The sequence below is a fragment of the Pseudorca crassidens genome, chromosome 2, assembly GCF_039906515.1.
Source record: "Pseudorca crassidens isolate mPseCra1 chromosome 2, mPseCra1.hap1, whole genome shotgun sequence".
Classification (NCBI taxonomy): domain Eukaryota; kingdom Metazoa; phylum Chordata; class Mammalia; order Artiodactyla; family Delphinidae; genus Pseudorca; species Pseudorca crassidens.
The window spans coordinates 485011-507565 of NC_090297.1; the positions used below are offsets into that span (position 1 = coordinate 485011).

Below are 22555 nucleotides of genomic sequence, written 5' to 3' on the forward strand. Positions count from 1 at the left end.
TAAAATCAGATGTGGTCTTTATTGAGATGATAGCGATTCCCCAGGATGAGCAAATGTGGGGTGTCAGGAGTGGCAGCACCAGCCACTCTAAGACCATCCTCACCGCCCCCCCCCCGCCCCCCGTCCTCAGCCAAAACGCAGTCCAATGAGGCCTCAGCCTGGACTCCAGCCCAAGGAGGGGCCGAGGGAAGGGAGTCAGGCTCGGAAGTCACATGGAGCCTAGTGACTGTCAAGGCAGCTTGCTGGAAACAGGGCCGAAGCAGGGTGGGAAGCAGAGAGGGGGCCCCAGGAGGCCGGAGGCAGCGCAGAGGGACACTAGCCCCGGGCCTGGAGTGCGCGGTCCTCGGGTTACCATGAAGAGCCCAAGACATCCTGGCAGCGAAACTCGGGGTGCCGTCGAGGGGAGCTGGCAGGCAGCTCCCCTAAGGACAGGGCAAGGAAGGGGTGGGAGTGCCAGGCCTGAGGCTGACCCCAGCTCCAAGGATCCCCACTGAGCCCCCTCACGGCCCTCTCCCTGCAGAGGTGGGGCTCCCAGCCCCCAGTGGGCAGAGGCCAGGAGAGCCTGAGAGACTGGTGAACATCAGCGGGGTCGTGGCCATGTGAGGAGGGAAGAGCACCGGCCGAGGGCTGCGGAAGGGGCCCGGCTGCAGTGCCGGCAGAGTCCTAAGGAGCCCACGATCGCAAATGAGGATCAGGTGGCCCCCAAGAGGGGTCTGGAGGCAGCCTCACCCTGCACCAGTCCAGGCCAAGTTCCAGGACAGCGGGACCAGCCGCTGGAAGGGGGGCCAGGCGAGCTGCATGGGGGTCAGGAAGAGTCTTCCGAGGTGGACAGACAAGAGCTGGCAGAGCTGCTGGCCCAGCCAGGAGCCCGGGGTCGCCTTATTTGCAGTACTCCTTCCTGAACTCTGGAAGCCAAGGGGACAGGCGGGTGTCTGCCCTCTGCCCCTCTGCTGCGGGGGAAACAGGGCAGACTACCATCAGGGCTGCCCAGGGACTTCGGGGGCACTGAAGCGGCAGGGGACTCCTGCCCGCAGGGCTGGCTGGTGCCTTGGGGCTCTGAGTGGGTGGCAAGGGATACAGCCCAGCTCTGAGATGGGCAGGGGTCTCCCCCCGCACCTCAGCTCACCTTTGTCCAAGTCGATGCTCTTGGCGGGCAGGGGGCTGTGGGACAGCTCAACCCTCTCCTTCAGGAGGTTGTTTTTGTAACCTGATGCAGGGAGAGAGCAGGGTGAGGTCTCAGAGACGTGCCTCCCTCACCCCAGGCCTGGGCGCCACAGTCTGTCCCTTTGGTCTCCCTCACCTAGTCGGATGTCCTCCCTCCTGTAAAGAGGCTGGTCGCCGGCAGCCACAGCAAACTCCACCATGTTCACGTCCTTCCTGGAAGCGGGAGGGTGGTGGGAGGTTAGAGCGGTGGGCAGGTCTGCCTGGTCCCCGGGAGAGCCGGAAGGGGCACTCACCCCTTGGACTTGGACTTCTTGTCGGAGTATTCGTAGCCTGGGGAGGGAGAGTCGTGTTGGGAGCAGCCTCCCCCTTCCCCAGCGCCCCCCCCCCCCCCAGCCCACAGGAACCCTCGCAGCCCAGGCAACGAGGCTCATGGGGCCCTCTGCTCGGACCACTGCGCCCCAAGTCCCGCCTCCGGCCGGGAAAGGCTTCCCAGTGCTGGCCTCAGCCCCGGCGTCGCGAGTCCCCCCCCACCCCACCCCCGCTCACCTCCGCGGCGGCGCTGTCGGGTGGCCAGGATGACCGTGATGAGCAGCAGAATGAAGAGCAGCAGCGTGGCCAGCACGTAGCCCAGCTGCTGGAAGAAGTGGGCCCGGCCCTCGGGGACGATGACGTTGATGACGCTGCGGCCGCGCGTCAGCGTGGGGTCTGCGGGGGCCGGGCGGGGACCGTGTCAGGGAGCGCGCAGCGCGCCTACCCGGGCCGGCCTCAGCCCGCGGGGCCCTCCCCCCGCAACGCTGGAGTCCCTGATTTGGGGCCGGAGGGGGCCACAGACGTGCCTCCTGCACCTGGGCCGGGCGCGCCGCTGTGGCTGGAACCGTTGCCCGGCGAGTCCCGCGGGGGCGGCCGGGCGGCGGGCTCGGTGACCTTCAGGTGGAAGACGCGGCGCTCGTGCAGGCCGCAGTAGTGGTGGTGCAGGTGGCAGGAGTAGGTGCCCTCGTCTGCCGGCTCCAGCGGGTCGATGCGCAGCGAGAAGTCACCGCGCGCAAAGGCGTCCGCCCCCACCGCCACGCGCTCCCGCAGGAAGGGCGGCCCGTAGGCGCGGCGCTCGCCCGACGCGTACAGGTCGAGCAGGCGGTCCGCGCGGTCGTGCGGCACCCCGGGCGGCTGCCGGTCCCAGTGCACCACCTGCTGCGCCTCCTCCAGGTGCCGGTCGGTCCACACGTGCGCGCGGTTCACGCACGTCAGCAACGCGGGCGCGCCGCGCTCCACTGCCAGCACCTCCTTCTCGCCGTCCCAGTGCGCGCCGGCGGCCCGGGCTGGGGGAGCGAGGCCGGTCAGGGACCCCGGGCCGGGAGGGTGCCCGGAGGGAGCGGGGCGGGGGGTGGGGGCAGGGGTGGGAGAGCACAGGCCGGGAGTGGGACACACTCACGGTCGTCGGTGACCTCGAGGCGCACGGCCAGGCTCTCGTAGAGGTGGCAGTAATGGTGGTGCAGGTTACAGGTGTACAGCCCCTCGTCTGTGTCCTCCACCGCTACGCACCGGGGGAACCCAGCAATGAGCTCCGCGGCCTCGCCCGCGCCCCTGCCCGCGCCCCCGCAGCCCCGCCCCCTCTCGGTCCCTCGGGCCGTACCGCGGATGAGCAGCGAGAAGTTGCCGTCCTGGAAGGCGGTGGGGGTCAGCAGCAGGCGGCCGCTGTCGCGCGGCTCGTACACGCGCTGCTCGCCCGCCGAGTACATGTCCACGAGTCGGCGCGCGGAGCCGCCGGCCGGGCCGCCGCTGAGGTCCCAGTGGACCACGCGCTGGCGGTCGTGCAGCCGGTCTTGCGTCCACACCATGCGCGGGCTCTGACAGCGCAGCACCGCCCGGGCGCCGGCTGCCCAGCTCACTGCAGACTCGGACACAACGGAGCTGCCGGGGGTCGCGGGCCCGGCTGGCCCTGGTGGAGAGGGGAAGTGACCGCGGGAGGGGTGAGACCCAAGGGGACAGATACAGGATGGGGCTAGCAAGGGTTCCCAGGGGAGGGTGGTCACTAACCTGAGGACAGAAGGACAGAAGAGCCTGGAAGGAGAGGAAGCAAGAGTCATACTGTGGAGGGGTCACCCACCCGAACCGGCCCCCACTTGGCTCCCTGGGCCCCTTCGGTAGTCCTTGCTGAGGTGGGTGCTAGTGACACCCTCTTAACAGGTGGAGGTAAATCCAGAGAAGCCGGGAGGGCAGAGGCGGGGGTCTCCTTCCCCCCCACCTCTCCCAGGCCCCCGCTTAATCCTCATGGCCATCTGCCCAGGCTGCGGGTGAGTGGTGGGGCCAGGCCAGCTCTGTATGTGTGCCTGTCACCAAGCGCCACATTCAGGAATGGTGGCCACCCTAAACATCACTGCAGCAAGGCCACAAGAGTACCAGCGCCTGACACCTTGGGCTGGTTTGCAGGGCTCTGCACGTGCATATCCGGAGTGGCACCTGCCCGGGGGCCATGCCTCACAAGCCCGCCCTCCAGGGTCCTCAGACGGCTGGTGCCCCACCCAGGAGCCCCCTCGGCCTTCCCGAAGGGCAGAGGTCTGAAGCACGAGAAGGCTGGAAGTGGGGAGTGACCCCACCATCTGCCACCCCACACGCCAAATTCCTGCTCCAGAGATGTGGCCTGGTGCCCAGCCGGATGGAGGAATGTGCCGGGTCAGCAGGCCAGCCCGGCAGGGGTGGGGTGGGGGGGGGTGAGCTCCGGGGCCTGGGAGCAGACCCTGTGAGCCCCCCTCAGTCCCCCACCCACTCCCCTCCTGACAACAGAGAAGCACAGGCCTGAGGGGCGTCCCAGAGAAGTCGGGGGGCGCCAGGGAGCCCAGGAGGAGCCCCCGCCTTGGCCTCCCTCCCTGCCCGGCCCGTCTCCAGCGTCCAGTGAGGGGAAGTTCTGTGGGACCTGACGTGAGGCCTCACCACCTCCACGTCCTGGGGGCCTTCTCGTGGTGAGCAGCTCCCTCTGAGGCCCCCAGACCCACCCCTTCCCAGCTGAGGCACCCCCCCCCCAACCCTGGGCTCGGGCTCAGACCCACCAGCGGCTCCCGCCCCCCGACCCCGCCCCCACACCCGAACTCACTCTGCAGAAGCACAAGTTTCCAGAGCAGGACCCGGGCCCGCAGCTCCATGGCGCCTGCCTGGCCCGCCTGGCCCGCCGGCGCTTTGTCTTACTCAGGCTCTAACTCTCCAGAAAAACAGCCCGGCCCCCTCCCCCTCCCCCTCCCCTCCCCAGCACCCGCTGTGACATCAGAGCAGACCGCCCCCTCCGCTCCTGCCCGGCCCCTTGGCCTCCCCGCCTTCCCCCGGTCCTTGGTCCTTGGCCGGCCTGGTGGGAGGTGTCAGGCCTTGGCCACTGTGTTCCCAAGGGTGAGGGGAGTCACTCTGGCTTGGGTCCTGGAGAAGGTGGCAGTAGCCCAGCCCAGAAGGGGCAGGGGGGCCTGAGGGTGTGGCCCCAGATGCCTCGTGGGTGTCTGTGACATGCATACAGAGCCCTTCTGGGGCCACTGCAGGTCTGGGGTTCTGGGGGGAGTATCTCCTCACCAGCATCTCTGTAAGTGAACACTGGCCAAGGCATCCCCCCACTGCAGGAGAGCAGAAAGGCATCCTGGGTCTGACCCCAAGGACCCCAGGCTGCCAGACCACCAGGTCTTCCCGTTGGCCCTGTGGTGACCCTTCGCCTCTGGGGGCTGCGTTTCCTCAACTGTGAGGTGGGGATAAGAGTCGCACGGGCCCTAGGGAGGTAGGGGGGCCCCTTCCGGAGAGCATGATGGGCACTGCTGTTCATCAGTCATCTTCAGCCAGCCAGGGGGATGAGGGGTGAGGCCCCTGAGAGCTGAGCGGGGAGCCGGGTGACCCCCTGTCCTGGTGCCCCCACCCCATCTGCCCACCATCAAGAGCAGAAACACCACCCAGACCCGGGTACGGTGCTCCCAGGATCACCCCCCACCCCTCCCAGAGGGGAGGAAATGAAGTGGGGTATGGGAGCCTTCCCAACAGAAGGCACAAATTTGAAGCTCTGGGAAAACTTACAAAGTCACGTAAACAAATGTGAAATAACAGAGCATGCACTGTGTATCAAACCCACTCTTTCTAGTTAAGCAAACCTCAAAAAAAAAGAAAAGAAAAAAAATCCACCAAACTACCACAAAAACCCACGGTGCATTTTTGGACTGCCCATTTGGACTGAATTATGGTCACAGGCCCAGGCCTTGGTGGGCTGGAGTCTCTCTTGAACGCTGCCCTGGTCCCCAAGTCCTCAGACAAGCAAGGAGCCCAGCCCAGCCAGACTCTTGGGCTCCGGGCAAGGGGAGGAGGCTGCTGCTACTGCAGCAAGAGGGAATGAGGGCTGACAACAGGTAGGACCCACTGGGAGGACACAGGGCTGTGAGGACGCCCCACCCCCAACCTAACGGACCCATTTCCTCAGCAGGATCCAGACCCTGGGAGGCGGAGCCCCCTTTCCAAACTGGAATCAGGACTTGTCTCCGCACCCCACCCCCAGCTCCTCAAGGGCCTTTCATTCTGGATAAACAAGCCCTGCCTGGCTGGCCTTGAGGCCTGGCCTCTCCTCCTGTTTTTCTAACTGGTTTATATTAGCACTGGTGGCCTCCTTCCCAGCCCTCCTCCCTCCTCTGCGCCCCCGCCCTTGTCTGTCTCTCTCCATCGGCCTCGACCGCTCTATTGCTCCATCTCAGGCCTCTGTTCCTGCCTCTGGCTGCCAGGCTGTCTCTCCTCCATAGAGGGAAGATGTCCAGGCAGGGCTGGAGGGAGGCAGAGACGGCCCAGGTCCGGCCCCTCAGTCTGGAAGGGGAGCAGGGTCAGCTCCCAGCGCTGAGCTAGGAGCCTGGAAGCACCCGGGCCACACCCTAACTCCCTGCAGAGCCCTCCCTCTCTCAGCCCTGCGTGGAGGTCGGTGGATTCCTGGCAACGCAGATCCAGCCCTCGGCTCAGCCCCAGTACAGAAGTCTGAAGGAGGAAGCACACTCCTGGCACCACTGGGCAAGGATGGACAGGGCAGGGGAAGGCTACAAACCCCTCCTCCCTGCCCCATCCTGTTCTCTCTGCTTGAGCCCACCTCCCCAGTCCTTGGCAGGAAATAGCCGCAGATGAGAACAGAGGCCCAGGAGAGAACAGACCGGAACTAAACGGCTGCAACATCACCATGGTCCTCCTGAGCTCCAGCCCAGCCCCAGCCAGACCAGAGCCCTGGACCCACATCCCCCTCCTAGGAGTCCAGGCCAGACAAGGCGGGTCAGCCAGCGAGCCCCACTGAGACAGACTCAGACTCTGGCTCCAATCCTGGGGACCCGGACATTCCAGGCAGCCAGGATCACTGGGAGGAGAAACCACAGGCACTCAGAGGCACAAGCAGACACACAGACACGTGTTCACACACGCTGTCATTCAGCAAACGCTGCGCACCTACTGTGTGCCAGGCACTGGGACTCAGCACCGCACCGGCTGCCAAGCTCCTGCCCTCTTGTAGCTGTTAGAGGGCAGACAGCCTGCAGACCCAGCTGCTGATGAATGAGGGCATTTTAAACATGGCGAGATTAACGCAGGTAAGGGGCTCCCTCAGCCAGACCAACCAGGACAGCCCCTCGGGGACCCACACCCACAAGTGAATAGCTAGGCTGGGGCCCAGGAAGCTGCCTGCCGGGTAGGGGAGAGCGTGCTGGGCTCTCACGTGAAGTACGATGAGGCCTAAGGGGGTTTACATGCGGGAGAGATGTGGTCTGATGATGCAGGAAACGCCAAGATGGTTAGTTTAGACCTGTCAGGATTTACACGGACACATCAGGGAAATGGACAGAGTTCTGAGATGCTCCCCAGGGCACCCAGCCCGTTTCCTCCCCCAGAGTGTGACCAACCTTGGCGGGATAGCCCTTCGCACCCACGTGACAGATGTGACTGCAAGTTGCTCCCTGAGGCAGAGTATGCATCTCAGCCGGACAAAAAGCCTCAGCTTCTCTGCCTGCTGGGCTGTGAAAGGGCCCATGGGGTTGACCCAAGTGCAAAACCCTGAGGCCCCAGCCACCCCCCCACCCCCCACCCCCGCAAGAAGAAAATGGATCTCAGCCCTACAACCACAAGGAATGGATTATGCCACCCACAAGATTAGCCTGGAAGAGGACCCCAGGTGAGGACACAGCCCTGCCGACACAGGTTTCCCCTGGTGAGACCCTGGGCCGAGCTCCCAGCAAACTCACACCCAGACGCGTGCCCCACGCAGCCGTGCGGTAACGAACATGCCGAGGGAAGCTGCTGAATTCGCGTTGATTTTTGATGCAGTAACAGGAGACAAATACGACTGTCTCCCTGAGCAAAGCAGGGGCAGGACTTAAAAGGACAAAAGCACAGGTCTCAGGGATGGTGTCTTGTTAGGGACTGGCTTGTGGGCAGGTCGCTGAGCAGCAGGGTCCCTGGGGTGTCCTTGGGAGCTGCGCTGACCCATCATCAGACAAGGTGAGGCCAGAGCGTGGGGCCGTGTCACAGGCCACGGCACTCGCCATGTCCCCCTCACGCTGCTTTTATGCTCATTCTGACCAGGTCTCGTACAAGCACCAGGTTACTTGTGAGTGTGTTGGTCCTTCTTCTGGGGACCTGGTGGCCTGCCCGGTGCCGGGGCTCACCCCGTGAGGCAGGGGCTCTGCAGGCCCCATGTCCGAAGAGCCGGGTGTCCCGTGGAGGCTCTCTTCTCCTTCCGGTGGAGACCACAGGTCAGACAGAGGCTGGGAGATCATCAATCCACTGAGACACTGATTCGAAAATACAGACGAGAAAATCTGGAAATATAGATCCATTATTTCATGGGCCAGCCAACCCTTTTATCTTGAGAAAATGTCAGGGAGCCAAGATCAAGGATTTTAGCGGTCGTGGTCAAACCCACATCAGTGGTTTCCTGCGTGGCATTAACAGGGTTCAGGCACCCCTCATTGTACTGCACTTCGCAGACTGTGCCCTTTTTACAAACTGAAGTTTTGGGGTGACCCTCTGTCAGGCAAGTCTATCAGTGCCATTTTCCCAACAGCGTTTGCTCACTTCATGTCTGTGTCACACTTTGGTAGTTCTCACATTATTTCAAACCTTCCACCAGCAAAAAATTCTGACTCGCTGAAGCCTCAGATGATGGTTAGCATTTCTTAGAGACAAAGTAGTGTTAAATTAAGGCATGTAAAATTTAAAAAAATATATATGGGACTTCCCTGGTAGTGCAGTGGTTAAGAATCCACCTGCCAACGCAGGGGACACGGGTTCGATCCCTGGTCTGGGAAGATCCCACATGCCGTGGAGCAACTAAGCCCGTGCGCCACAACTACTGAGCCTGCGTGCCACAACTGTTGAAGCCCGCGTGCCTAGAGCCTGAACTCTGCAACAAGAGAAGCCACCGCAATGAGAAGCCCGTGCACCGCAACGAAGAGTAGCCCCCACTTGCCGCAACTAGAGAAAGCCCACACGCAGCAACGAAGACCCAACGCAGCCAAAAATAAACAAATTTTTTAAAAAATTAAGGCATGTACGTTTTTTAGACATAATGCTATGGCACACTTAATAGCCTACACTTTAAACATAACTTTTATATGCGCTGGGAAACCAAAAGGTTTGTGTGCCTCGCGTGCCTGCGGTGGCCCGAACCGAGCCCGCAGCGCCTCTGACGCCTGCCTGCATCCCGTTTGGCTCGTTCTGTTCGTGAAGGTGCAGGGACGCCGGCCGGATTGTATGGGTCATAGACTCGAACCATGACCTCAGGCTCCGAGGTTGGCCATTGTATATTCTTCTCTCCCATCACGCCAGAAGTGTTTCCTTACCGCCCTTATCGATTCATCAGTTTTGCAGCCAGGAATCAAGGACCACAGACCTGACTCCTAGCAGATTTCACCCGTGGTGCCTCTCGCTGCGGGAGTTAACAAAGTTACAGAGTCCCCAGGTCCAGCTGGTTGCTGGCGCCTTGGGAAGGCCAGGGCTGACAAGCTTAGAGCAGCCACCAGGCTGGCTTCCTGGGGGCCGCGAGCGCTGCTTCCACGTGGACGGGCGCCCTGGGTCCCTGGCGCCTCACCAAGGAGATTTACCTTTAAATGCGATGCTTCCAGCAAGGGAGCCCCTTCACCACGGGTTCTGGTGACAGCGAGGCTCCCTTCAGCAGCTCTGCTTTATGAAGAGGGGCTCGAGCTCCCCACAGAGGGTGTGGGGGAAGCCACGGGAGGGAGGGAGGGTGGTCCGTGGTGTCCTGCCTGCAACACAGTCCCTCAGCCACCCCGAAGCCTTGACCTGGCCTCCCTGCGGCCCTCGGCATGGCCACCAACGCCCCTCGGCCCTGCAGCCTGGAGGGCTCCCACCTCCCCTGCCCGCCCAGCCTGCCAGCCCAAGGACTCCTCTGCTGTCGGGGTTAGGGGGGTGGGAGGAGTGGGGGTGAACCTACCACCAGACTCCCCGAGCTTCCTGGTCCCGACTGGACCCAGGGCCACCCCTCGGGCACCGTCCTGAGTGGTTCCCTTCTATCACTTCCTACAGAATTTTCAGTTTATCTGAAGAATCACTGGCTTCACATCTGTATTAAGAGTTTCTTGTGGTATTTTGTCCTGAACTCTGAGGGCCAGTTGAATGAGATACATTTACAGACACTCCATTACAGCCTGTGCTGTCTCATGCCCACACCACCCCAGCGAGACACGTCCAACTCCTCTGCCTGTCCTGTGGACTCGGGCCGGACTGCAAGTTCCGGGTCATCTGCTTCTGGTGCACAGGGGCCCCCGGCCCTGACCTGGCCCCTGGGGACAGTGTGGCAAGTGTCGGCCTGTCTAGTGAGGCTGTTTCCTGTCGCGTCAACAGTCAGGGACCCCGGAGACGGCCCCCGGGAGGCCACCACTGCCACCCGGCTGCACAGCATGTCCAAAAGCCAGAGAGCGGAATCTCTTTTAAGGTGTCACGTACTTCCCCAGGATTCAGTCACGAGAGTGTGTTTACCTCATAGAGCCTTCCGACCTGCAGGTACTGGCGGGGAGGGCCTCACAACACAGCAATCAGAGCCATCCTCGCCGCACACGCGAACGTGGCAGCTTCCCACCAACGCGAGATCGCAAAGTTGCTCCAACACAGTCAGAACAACGTTCCTTTTGTGTATAAATGGTCTGACTTTCCCGTATTACGGGCTTCGTAAACAGGGGGGCTTCCAAACTTGCGAAGAGGTGGTTAGATACAGTAGTGATAAATATGTTCCATCGTCTGCACTGCTCTTCATTTTATCCAAGGGAGGAGGCCTTTGTGTTGCCACTGGCGGTCTGGGGGAACCCCAAAGACAGGTGAGGTTGAAGACACATGGCCAGTTTTTCCAAGCCTGGATCTCAGGCCTGGGTTTGGGGCAGGCACGTCGTCACTGTTGGCCACACACAAGACATGATGATCACGTTGGCTAGAGTTTTAACCAATCCGGGTGACAGCATCTAAAACGAGCACAGCACTGAATGATTACTGGCCGCGTTCGCCATCTTAGAAACAAGGACCATCTGGTCAAACAGAGTCAAGTCGTGGTGGGAACCTGAGGGGAGAAGGGCCCAAATGGGGATAAGCCTGGGGGACAGAAATGCACTCCCTGACCCAGCAGAGGAAACAACAGCTTTGCTTTTTGTTTAGAATATGCTGTGCATGTAAAAGACAACTCTTTTTCTCTTTATTATGTACTATATGCGCTTCCTCCACTTAACGATATTCATGTGCCTCTCTATGAATGTTTATCGTGAGCACACAGATATTGATAGTTACTGACAGATTTAAACGGAGAGCTTTAGATTACGCAGCTGTGTACATCACACAGCGTATGTTGTAACTTCACCATCCAAATTAGACGTAATTTGGACAAAGAAGGGCTCTTTTTAGATAGTAACACACTATTTCTGTAATCGCTCTCTTTGTGAATTTCACTATCTTTAGAAACGCTCCAGGTATCTGCTGCGTAACAAGCACCTTAAAACCACAACCCGGGGGCAGGGATGAAGAGGTGGTGCACAGGGGATCTTTCAGAGCAACGAGACTGTTCTGTATGATCCCCCAGTAGGGGGATTCACGGCACTATGCGTTTATCAAAATCCAATGAACTGCATGGCACAAAGAGGGAATCTTAATGTGTGAAAAGTCTAAACAACTCATTTAGGTGGTCAGGTAATCAGAATGTGGCCAAGAAATCTGGCTGACTCACAAACGGGGCAACACCACTGAAGGGGTGTGAAGTACCAACCTGAGGGCCTCGGGAGTCAGCAGAGCCTGTGACTGAAGGCAGAGGGGCCTGTGCGCAGCACCGTGCTGGAGCTGACACGAGTGTTTCCCACCGGCTGGGGTTTATCAGCTCTGATACTGCCGCAGGGGACGTGGACCAGGTTATGGAAAAGCAAGAGAGGGGCTGGAATGACCCGCGAGGTCAGGATCACAGTTGGAGACACTGCTGTGAACATGAGTTCACAGCTCGAACCTGTGTCCCGTCGTGGCGCAACACAAATAAAGGTGGACGCCTGTGGCAGCGGTTTTAGGTGTGTGGATGCGTGGTCGGCTCTGTCATCTGAGAAGGCCCAGCAGCAGTGAGCACACCCAGCTCCAGATCAAAATGGTTTCTAAGACCATTTCCCACACAAGGAACCCGGGCTCCTTGGAGAAATGGCGGGTCTTAGGGTGCGGGAGGGAACACGAGATAAGCCTGGAGTGCCGAAAAGGAAGAAGTGCTAAAAAGTGAATGATGGGGGCTTCCCTGGTGGCGCAGTGGTTAAGAATCCGCCTGCCAATGCAGGGGACATGGGTTCAAGCCCTGGCCCCGGGAAGATCCCACATACCATGGAGCAACTAAGCCCGTGAGCCACAACTACTGAGCGTGCGCTCTAGAGCTCACGTGCCTAGAGCCCACGCTCCGCAGCAAAGCCACCGCAATGAGAAACCCACGCACCTCAACAAAGAGTAGCCCCCGCTCACCGCAAATAGAAACTAGAAAGCCCGCGTGCAGCAACGAAGACCCGACGCAACCAAAAATAAATAAATAAAATTGAGTCTTTAAAAAAAAAAATTACCTGGACTTTTTCTAATACTAGTTGTTAAACTCCACATTTTCCAGCCCAACATTTAAACAATATTAACGTTTATATGACATAGTCTCCTTGGCAATATTTGCTCTCTGCCAGAATTCACACCTCTCTGCTTGTTATCCAACGACGAACAATTGTCCCAGGTTAATTTTTTAGCTGTGGATTCTGCAAGAAAATGACTTTTTTTTTAAAGCATTAGAAGTTCAATTCCTTTTTTCTTTCTGGAAATCTAACGTTCTCTATTTTAAATCTATGAAAGCATGCATTAGTCTATTTAAGCCATCAGCATGGGAGCTTTATAATCAATATACATTATTTTGGTTTCCAGGAAGCCAGGAAGTTATACTAAAATGCTCAGAGAATGTGCCCAGTCATACGGCCCAAGAACCTAATAGAATCTCAGCCGAGACCCTGGGACTTGGGCCTCTGTATCCTCCATGGCTGCCCAGTGGACGGGTCTCAACACGCTTCGTGTGCCTCAGCCCAGTGTGGACGGGTCTCAACACGCTTCGTGTGCTTTAGCCCTCATATTGTCCCATCTCTGGCCAGTGAAGCCCTTTGCACCCTCCTGGCGCCTCCCGTGGCCTCTGACATGAAGAGACACGGCAGGTTCTCATGCACTTCCTGCCACAGGTCTGGCGTTAGGGTTTCCAGGTAAACATCGCACAGGACATACTGAGAAATTATTTGTTGCTTATCTGAAATTCAAATTTAACCAGGGGCCTGTATTTTTATTTGCTGAAGTTGGCAACCTTACCAGGAACTAGCCACGTCTCCAAAGAGTCCTGGCTCCCACCAGAAGTGGGGGAGGGCACTTAGAGCCACTTCTGGGGGTCTTGGTTGGTAGACCTCACTCTCAAACATAAGCACACAGCCAAGTGCCACCAGAGGAAGCCCACTGATGTGGGAAACAGAGGCCAAAGGCAACAGAGGAACGCACTGGGCAGAAACAGAAGCTAGACTTGGCCGTGGGGGGCAGAGAAAATACGCAGCATTAACATCCCCACGAGGAGACGCCGCCACACCCGTGAGACACACAGGGCGCCGCTAAAACGCCCAAAAGTCAAGTCTCTTAGAAATTAAGACGGTAACAGAAATGAAAGAAATTCATTAAACGGATTAGAAGAAAATGTTGAATATGCCAACGAGATAAAATATAGAAGAGAAAGTCATCCAAACAGGCGTTTCATAAAAAGAGAAGAAACAGAGTGGAAGAAATGATAACAAAACGGTTCGAGAAAACGTCCCCAAACTGAATCCCAGAAGGTTAGGAGTTTCCAGATTGAAATGGGCTCCTGTGGGGGCAAAAACAGATCCACACCAAAGTATATATGTCACTGGGAGTGTCTCCACCAGTGAAGGAAAAGAGGAGCTTCGAGAGAGAAAATCACAAAGGCTCTGGACTCAAATTGGGTTCAATTTTCTCAAGAGCAACACTGGGAACCAGAAGACAACAGAGTGACACCTATGGGGTTTTATAGGAAATAATTTCCAACCTAGAATTCCATATCCAGCCAAACTGTGAACCAAGAAACAGGACCCAATAAAGATGTCCGCAGATTTGCAAGGTTTCAAAATTTTCTCTTGTGTTTCTTTCCGCAGGAGACTGGAAGATGTGCTCTTTCAAAGTAAGGTAAGGAAAAAAGGAAAAAAAAGTAAAAAGTGAAGAAAAAAAAAAAGGGAAGGAAAAGGGAAGATGAGGGATCAGGGGAGCAGAGAGTCTGAGAGAATCCCCAGGGTGAAAGCTGGGCCTAGATGTGATGGGCAAACAGCCAGCTGGACAGGTGAGAAATCCAGGAAGAGACTTCACTCTGAGATGAATGAACCTCAGCTGTTTCTGGGAGTTGGGCTGAGAAGTTGGTGTTGAAATTGTGATGAGGGTACAGAAAACTAAAGCAACTGAAAAGAAAGAAAAAAAAACAACACAATTACTGATTCCAGGGAAAACAAAAACTCACAGGGAAGGAAAAGCAGTGACAGTGTCTCCACGTGAACAGACACTCACGTCCCCCAACTCACAGGCCACCGAGTCAGAGGAGGGGCAGTGAGGAGGGGCAGCACATGACATCCACGAGGAAAACAAAATGTAGTGCCACGACAGGGGACACAGGTTCGAGCCCTGGTCTGGGAAGATCCCACATGCCGTGGAGCAGCTAGGCCCATGTGCCACAACTACTGAGCCTGCGCTCTAGAGCCCGTGAGCCACAACTACTGAGCCCATGAGCCACCACTACTGAGCCCGCACGCTACAATTACTGAGGCCCGCGTGCCTAGAGCCTGTGCTCCGCAACAAGAGAAGCCACCACAATGAGAAGCCCACACACAACGAAGAGTAGCCCCCGCTTTCCGCAACTAGAGAAGGCCCGCACACAACAACTAAGACCCAATGCAGCCAAAAGTAAATAAACAAATTTATTTTTTAAAAAATTAAGTTTTGGAGTCAAATAGAGCTGAATCATGGCTTCGCAGCCATGTGGGCAAGTTCATCTCTGTACTTAAGGGTCCTCCCTTATCAAACAAGGTTCATTATAGATTTGTTGTGAGGTAAGTCCTGTGAAGAACCTAGCACAATGCCTGTGGTGGAAAGAATCACTCAAACATGTCAATTACTAATAGTTTAAAAACATAATTCTTATTCTACAATCTATCTCTGATGCACCTTTTCTCAGAAAGCCATTCTAGGATGTACTCTGTGAAAACAAGAAAGTAAACCACACGGCAGGAAAACACGGCATTCCAGAAACAGAGGCTCCAGCTGATGAGGCCAAGGGTATCCCAGGGAGACCCTGCTGGTACCATCAAGAGCCCAGGGCGGCCCAGACAGGGCGCCAGGAGGGCGGCTCCACCTGAACAGGTCACTTGAGGAGCTGAACGGAAGTGAGTTTTTAAATTCCGCCAGCAAGTTTGGAGCTGAGTTAGTGATACATAGAAAAACGTGCAAAAGAAAAAACAAGACTGGAGGATAAAGAGCTGAATGAGAAAGGAGACACAAGCTTGCTGAGCTGTGGGGCCATTTAAACTGTGGCAGACTACACCGGGAGGAGGCCGAGGCCAGCAGAGGAGCTGAAGCTGCTGCCCTGGCGCAGGCTCGGGGTGGGTGAGGTGAGGTGAGGCAGGAGCTGACAACCCCACACTGAGCCACGTACAATCCTAACTGGCCGGCAAATCAACAAACAAGAATTCAACTGTAAATACAAAGTAACAAAACCAACAGGAATAAGCAAAGCGAACAGGCTCCTCGTGACGGGGAGAGGGTACCCTTGCCCGGATTCACAGGGAAGCTCAGGTCTGAGCCCCAGAGGACCTGGGGGTGACCCACCCACCCTGTTCACGTGAGGGCTTTGGTGTTCCAAGGCCTTGGGGACTCCAGGATAGACCCCCAGTCTTGGTGGCCTCTGGGGGTCTATCCTCTGGGGGCCAGGTCCACTCGGCAGGACTCCAGGCTGAATCAGTGTCCTCCCCTGCACCTCAGATCACCTACACTGGGGTGGTGAGGGTGTGGGGTGCCAGGTCACGGGGCAGTCACCCCTGTCCTGTGCTCCCAAATTCACTGGGTCAATCTACATTCCACACAACACAGGCATGATGAATGCTGGCGACCTGGCTCACCCCGATCGTGAGTCTTGGCCACGGCTCAGAGGCTCCCACGGAGGTGTCACAACTCCCACCCGCCTGCAGGTTGAGGCCGTCCCTCCTCTTGGCCTCAGGGGCCCTGAGAGCCCCGCCGCTGCACAGCTGAAGCAAGGGGGCTGCCGGCCTGGTGCTGCCCCACCTGAGTCTGCGGTGCTTCCCTCCCTACTCAGCCGGGAAGGATCCTCAAAATACACAGAGGCCGCCCACACCCCACACAGAGAACTCCAATTTGGGAGGTGGCAGTCTCAGCTGGGGTGAACTCGAGCCCCAGCCCTGCTGCTCGGCTGACGTGTGACCCGCAGGTCAGGTGAGGGACCCAATGCCACGGCTCAGTCTGCTCATCCAAAAATGGTCCAGCAGTGCCCTGTGAGGCTGAGGACAGCACTAGACAGAATCCGACAGGGAGCAGGGGCTGTCGCCCCCTGGCCCCCACCCTCAGGCTAACTCCAGACCCAGGTCTGGACTCCTCTGCCCCATCCTGGGGCTGCAGCTCAAGAGCCCCTCAGCGGCTTTTTCCAAAATTCAGACCCGGAGAGGAATGTTCCCTGCCTCCTCTGTCCCCCCAGGTTCCAGCATCCTTCCAGGCAAGTTCAGCAGGCCAGGGCCAGGCCAGGGGAGTGAGGCCAACCTCTGCCCACGCCGAGGCCCTCCGTCGCCCTCGCCAGCCTGCAGGCTCCTCGGACGGCGGGGAGCACAGCTATTTGCATGCAGTTTGGGGGCGCACACGTATGTGCGTGTCTGACTGGGGCAGGGCCCCAGCCAGCCCCTCCCAGGGCCCAGCGTCCAGCCTCACATCCTCCCGCAGGGCTTGAGCCCGGCCTGGCTCCCTCTTTGGCCCACTGTGTGGGCAGGAACGCCCAGGCCAGGAGACACTGGCCGTGCCCCAGGCATGGAAGAGCACAGGGACAAGGGGCGGCGGCTGAGCTCACCGAGGTGCCTCCACACTGGGTCCAAAAGGCAGATCCCCAGTCAGTGCCCAAGACCACCCCCATCGGCTCAAGCCCTCGCTGGGGCCCTCCTCTGGCTGAACCCAAGCCCTAGGCACTGCTACGGGCTAAGCGCAGACCACAGGCCAGAACCACATCACACAGCACGGGCCCTCCCTCTGCGCCCCACCTCAGGGGGTGCCCAGGGCTAGAACAGGAGCCGCGGGGAGGAGCTGCGGGAGGATGGAGGCCCCGTCGGGAGGTGGGGAGAGGCCTCTGGTGCTCCGGGGGGAGCTAGAGTAAAAATAAAACCCCCAAACCACCTCCTGAGATCATGCTTGGGGCCCAGGGCACCCAAGCCACAGGCAGGATGAGGTCTGCACACACGAGCTGGGGCAGGGAGAGGGCTGCCAAGGTGCAGGGCCTGCAGGGCAGGGGAAGGCACAGGGACTGGGGAGACAGAGCAGGGCTGGGCCAGCTCAGGAGCTGACCCGACAGGATCGGTGACCTCAGGAACAGGGGCCTCGACCATGGTACCACTGATGTCCGGGGCTACCTGCTCTTGGGCAGGGGCTGCCCTGTGCACTGTAGGGCGTTTCACAGCATCCCCGGCCTCCACCAACTGTGACCCCCACTGGGACAACCCAAACTGCCTCCAGATGTGGCCGAATGCCCACTTAAGAACCACTGTTGTGAGGGAATGGTGAGGCCGCGTGGCTTGGAACCACTGGGCAGCCTGCCTTCTGGGGGCGCCCCAGCTGGCACCCACCTCACGGTGGAGGCGGCTGGAGCAGGTGACCCGGGTGCCAGGGCCCTGCGGCGCTCTGCCAGCTGGCAGCCTCCAGGCGTCTGGGTCTGCACCCCCCTGCACAGGTCGGCCAGTTGTATCCCCAGCACTCATGGCCCCAGCTGAGCTTTGTCTCCAGACTCAGCCAGGGAAGGGTGGGGTGAGCCACGGGGCAGCTCCCACACGGGGGCTGGAAGAAACACCGGGAGCAGCTGCTCAGCGGCCGTGGGCGTCAGCCAAGGGCGTCACTGGCAGGCCAAGGCCCTGCTGGGAGGCCTGGTGGAGCTGGGGCCGGACTTGGCACCAAGAGAGCATGGTAATTCCACCCGAGGGAGGCTCCACTGCTGAGGCCCAGACCCTGGCCCTGGGGCCCCTGCCCCACCCACAGTTGAGGAAACTGAGACCCAGGAAGGATGCCCGTGTCCTGGTCCTCAGCCGGGACCCCAAGGGCTGCCAGGAGCCTAATCATTGCCCCCTAGTGGCCACCCATAGAAGCAGTCCTGTGCCCTCAAGGGCCTCTAGTCTCCTCCAGGTCAGGGTCAGCTTCACGCTTCTCACACCCACTCTATGAGCCCATCTCCCCGATGGACAGGGACTCAGACAGGCCCCACGGTTAGACGCCTGCTTACCCGGCTGGCAGGCACGCACAGGACAGGGGCCCACCTGGCTCACTGAAGCATCGGGGTGGTCTGTTCCCTTCCAGGAGAAATGCTGGGAAGCCCGCGTCCAAGCACACCCCCTGCCCCCAGATCTGCTAAACCCGCAGGGAACCCAACCCAGGCCACAGACGCATCTCTGACAAAACACGAGGAGACCGCACCGCCCTGGTGTGAAGCGGGACGGGGGCAACAGCAACAGAACTGTGCCCCTCGCAGACGCCACTCCGGGGCTCAGGAGAGACGTACCCACCTTTCCCTCCTTGAACCCAGTATCAGGAGCAGGGCAGACGCTGAGGATGAGGACGAGCCTCACCTGCACTCACGGACTCTGACCAGGCTCCTCCGCCTGCAGTCCAGCCCCCCAAGCCTGGATACAGAGGCCCAGGGGCCCCTCACTATTAGCGATAACACGTTCCCCTCCATGCAGGAGAAATCTGAAATTTCTGAGGAACACTAGCTCACACTAAGGCTCTACGCTTCCCCAGCTCCATAAACGGCACCCCTTCCTCAGCCAGCCCAACCCTGAACCTTCCAGAGTGGGCCATCCCTTCCTGGTGAGCCCTTCGCCACCCCCCTTCAGGGCCCCAGAAAGTGGCAGAGGCCAAGGAGCTCACAGCAGGCCACGGGTCCCCAGCTGCAGCTGAGCAGGGGACTGCACTTGAGGCCCAGGTGGCAGGGTCTGAAGGACCCCACCCATCATCTCTGAGGTTCTTTCCTGCCTCCCCTCCCCGTCTCCCCAGTGAGGCCCTCTCTGCCCCCTCAACTGTGCGGCTCCAGCTGCACGCATGCGTTTTTTCCAGTGAGTAGGTCTCACAGCACCACACGACGCACAGTTGGTTGAACCTGGCACCACAGAGGAGCGCTGACTATGAGCTCTGCTCGGGTTTTTCGACTGCACAGAGAGTCAACCGTGTATCCTAATCACATCAGCACCTCCATCGGGGCACTCCCTAACCTCCAAACTGGTCCCCTTGGCACAGTTCCCATCTGCGTGCTCCTCAGGGGCAGGGCTGGGACTCTGCTCAGCTGTCCCCACGGCACCAGTTCGTGAAAAGCCAGGCTGTCACTCCTGCAGCCCTGACACCAGGACAAGGGCCAGCTCGGGGAAGGGACCGCCAATCTGCCACCCAGGGCCCTTGTGTCTCTTGTAACAGCAGACGCTGGTGCCAGCCTCAACCCCAAGACAGCTCACCCCAGGCAGAAGAGGGTCCAGGCCAGCAAGGATGACTAAGTTCTCTGAATATTTATTACAATGGGTCATCAGCAGTAACAGGGCTGGGGGAGGGACACACGAGACTCATTTGCCCTTCAGGTAGATCTTGGGGGTCTGCCAGCCTGCGGGGGCTTCCTTCAGGCCCGCCTTCAGCCAGATGCGCCTCAGGTCTCTCTCGAACCTTATCTGCGAGGGCAGAGAGAGGGACCACCAACAGGTCTGCGGCACAGCCACGCACCTCAACCACCCTGCCCAGCTCTGGACCGAGGGCCCACGCTCACCTGCTTCCGTCTCAGGCGTCCCTCCCTGACTTTCCGCCGCAGGAACCGGGTCCTCTTGACCAGCTTGCGGTACTTGTGATGATTCATCTTCCGCCGGCGGATCTTGAGCACGTTTTTGCACTGTATCTGGGGTGCGTCCCAGACGTCCTTACCCCCCTGCTCGAACCCTTCCCCCACCTGGCTGGGCGGACACTCATAGACTTGGGCTGGAGACACAATCTCTGGGGCCCCAGCGTCCAGTCTGGGCAGGAGGTAGCGAACGGTCAGCCAGTTCTCCAGGGGGCTGACACACATCTTCCTGGGGACCAGCATCTCCTCAAGCTCCATGTGGACCCGCCGGTCAGGGAGGGAGGCAACCCCACTTGGGCCTATTGGTTGCACGCTGTAACGAGGCCTGCAGGCATGCCTGCCCAACACCCCGCAGACAGGCCAAGGCCCACTGCAACCTGCAGGAGACAAGATGGCACAGTTAGTTACTGCTCGTGGGGCTACACGACCTATGCACGGCCACCGGGTCTGGGGAGCAGAACCTCCTGAAGCCCTGCTGACATTCTCAGGCCCAGACTTCCCCTCTGTGAAATCTGGACGTTTACGAGGTAGTTTGTGGCCGGGCCCCGCCTCCAGCTGGTGAGGCACAGCAGCGGGGGGAACTGAGCTGCTGACCACATTCCTAACCCAGGTGCGCCTCCCGCCCATCTGCCCCCACGGGGCCTCTCACCTGCCCGGGGAACAGCCCTGAGCAGCTGGGAAGTCAGGCGCACCATGAACATGGTCTGTGCTTGGCGGCGGCCCCAGGCACTCAGCCGAGCTGGAACACAGGTGCACGCCTAGGTCACTCCGGGGACTCCGGTCTCGCCCTGATTCCCGCACCCCGTCTCCCTCACCACCCTATCCCACCACGAGAACGCTGCTTCGAGCACGGCTCCCTCCCTCAAACCCTCCGCCGCTCCCCAGCTGCGCGACTCTGGGCAGGTACTGACTCCCTGAACCTAGTTTTACCCCGAGGCGCCCACCGCGCGGGTGGTGTGGACGCTCGGGTCTTAGGCCCCGAGCCCCAGCCAGCCGCGGTCGCCTCCGCCGTCCCTGGAGCCCACACGCCGCAGCCTCACGCCGACTCTTCCCAAACGCAACCGGTAGTCTCAGCTGGCCATTCCGCCGCCGCGCTAAGGCACTTCCGGTCCGTACCTAAACTGGCCCCCAGCCCGCGTGGGCCGCCCGCTGGTTCCTACGGCCAGCGGCCCCTAGCGCCCCACGGCGCCCCGCTCCGCGTCGGTGCAGGTCCCACCCGGCCCAGAAAGCGACGGTTTCCGGCCGGAGGAACCGCCCCCCGCGCCCCGCCCCAGCTCCTCCCACGGCTCGCCGGCTCCGCCTGTCCCTTGAGGATGCTAGAAAACTACATTTCCCACAACCCCGGGGGGCCCCTCTGCGCCTGCGTGGCCCAAACTCCCGTCGCCCCCCGCCAAAGGGTCAGGGGCCCGCTGTCCCGGGAGGCCGGAAGTGGCGTTTCGGGACTGCGGAAGGGACGTTATCCCGTCGACGGAAATAGGGTTTGCAGGGGCGACGGAAGTGGCCCGAGATACTGCGGCTGCTGGGGCCGGAGGGGAAGAACCGGAGCTGCCGGGTCTGCGGGGCGTGGCCTCCACCCCCGAGCCCTCCTCCCGAGGATGGGAGGGAAGCTGGCAGACAGGTGACGGCGGCTCGGCCCGGGCTTCTGCAGCCCGGACGCCAGGAGTGCCGTGCCGGGCGTTGGGGGCAGAGTCGGGGCGCCGTCAGGAAGGACTCGGGGGTCTTGGACCCGCCGCCCCATCCCTTTGGCTTGCAGCCTCCTCTCTCTGCCAGTCTGGATAAGCAGAGGAGGCCCCGCGTCTAACGCTTTTTGCATAGGTGGAGCTTTTTCCTTCCTCAAAGCAAACAAGCTCCCATTCTGTGCCCATGGGAAGTTTTTGTCCGAAAACCAAAAGAAGCCTCCGTGGAGCATGGTGTTTGGCTAAGACCCAGCGTTGCTCCTCAGGGTAGGGGCTCCGAGGGCACCACTTCACCCATCTAGGCCAGAAAGGCTCCGTTGTCCTCGCTGAGGTTGGCTAGGATGGCAGGATCTCAAGAATGGACGTGCGGGGGCTCCTGCTGGCACTGGGATGTGGGGAGTCTCATTGGCTCTACTGGGAGGCTTGCTTGCTTCCAGTGAGTCTTAGGCAGGAAATGGCCAGGCCTGGACACCCCCAGGCCCCAACCTGGCTAAGCGGGGAGTGGACGATAGGCCAGTAGGAAGGCAGAAACCGTAGGCTCCCGGCCCAGCTCCGTAACTGGGTCACCAGAGGACACCCTTCTGCCCAAGGGACTGCTTCCGGTTCCCAGGTCGGAAGGTCTCTGAACACGTCCTGGAGCCCACCCCTCCCTCCAGCTGCACGGCCTCCCCAGGCTTTTGTGGTTTGATCATAAGAGTGAGCCACCTGCACCCTGGGCACTGACCCTGCCGCTTTCACACCTTGGCTGTACTGACTTCAAGCACCTTTCTCCAGGCCCACTGGCTCCAGGAAGGCCACGCCTCCCACCCACACAGCAGTGCTGGTCTGGGGAGAGCCAACACGGGGCACAGGACAGGCCCAACAGCCCTCGATCTGCACAGAGCACACGCAGCACCCAGAGACAGGCCCCACACCCATCCTGCTCACCTTCACCACCAACCTGTCTACTCGCCCGCCACCCACTCTGACGGAGGACCCCACCGGGGTGATGCTCCTCTGGGGTCCTTGTTCCTGGCTGCTGCCAGCCTGACAAAACCTGACAAAAGCGCATTACAAACCAATGTCCCTCAGGCAC

General features: G+C 59.8%; 2 protein-coding genes across 9 annotated transcripts; both read right to left on the minus strand.

The window, feature by feature from the left end:
* MXRA8 (matrix remodeling associated 8) lies at positions 1 to 4392 on the minus strand. Of its 4 annotated transcripts, none has more exons than XM_067717395.1 (10): positions 4253 to 4392; positions 3199 to 3222; positions 2795 to 3100; positions 2594 to 2695; positions 2010 to 2480; positions 1711 to 1869; positions 1458 to 1494; positions 1301 to 1377; positions 1127 to 1207; positions 1 to 950 (listed from the first exon to the last, which is right to left on the minus strand). In XM_067717395.1, the coding sequence occupies exons 1-10, from the start codon at positions 4299 to 4301 to the stop codon at positions 880 to 882; spliced, it is 1377 nt and encodes a 458-aa protein (XP_067573496.1). In that variant the 5' UTR covers positions 4302 to 4392; the 3' UTR covers positions 1 to 879. The 4 variants fall into 4 exon arrangements, with proteins under 4 accessions (XP_067573496.1, XP_067573505.1, XP_067573486.1 ...); XM_067717404.1 differs by having other exon boundaries at positions 1 to 905; positions 2001 to 2480; XM_067717385.1 differs by having other exon boundaries at positions 1 to 947; positions 2001 to 2480.
* A 15077-nt stretch (positions 4393 to 19469) lies between these two features.
* Positions 19470 to 20969, minus strand: AURKAIP1 (aurora kinase A interacting protein 1). 5 transcript variants are annotated; one of them, XM_067717444.1, is made up of 4 exons: positions 20921 to 20969; positions 20454 to 20543; positions 19736 to 20181; positions 19470 to 19640 (listed from the first exon to the last, which is right to left on the minus strand). In XM_067717444.1, the coding sequence occupies exons 2-4, from the start codon at positions 20503 to 20505 to the stop codon at positions 19539 to 19541; spliced, it is 600 nt and encodes a 199-aa protein (XP_067573545.1). In that variant the 5' UTR covers positions 20506 to 20543; positions 20921 to 20969; the 3' UTR covers positions 19470 to 19538. The 5 variants fall into 5 exon arrangements, with proteins under 5 accessions (XP_067573545.1, XP_067573535.1, XP_067573526.1 ...); XM_067717434.1 differs by lacking the exon at positions 20921 to 20969 and adding an exon at positions 20867 to 20907; XM_067717425.1 differs by lacking the exon at positions 20921 to 20969 and adding an exon at positions 20749 to 20907.
* Positions 20970 to 22555: the final 1586 nt, after the last annotated feature.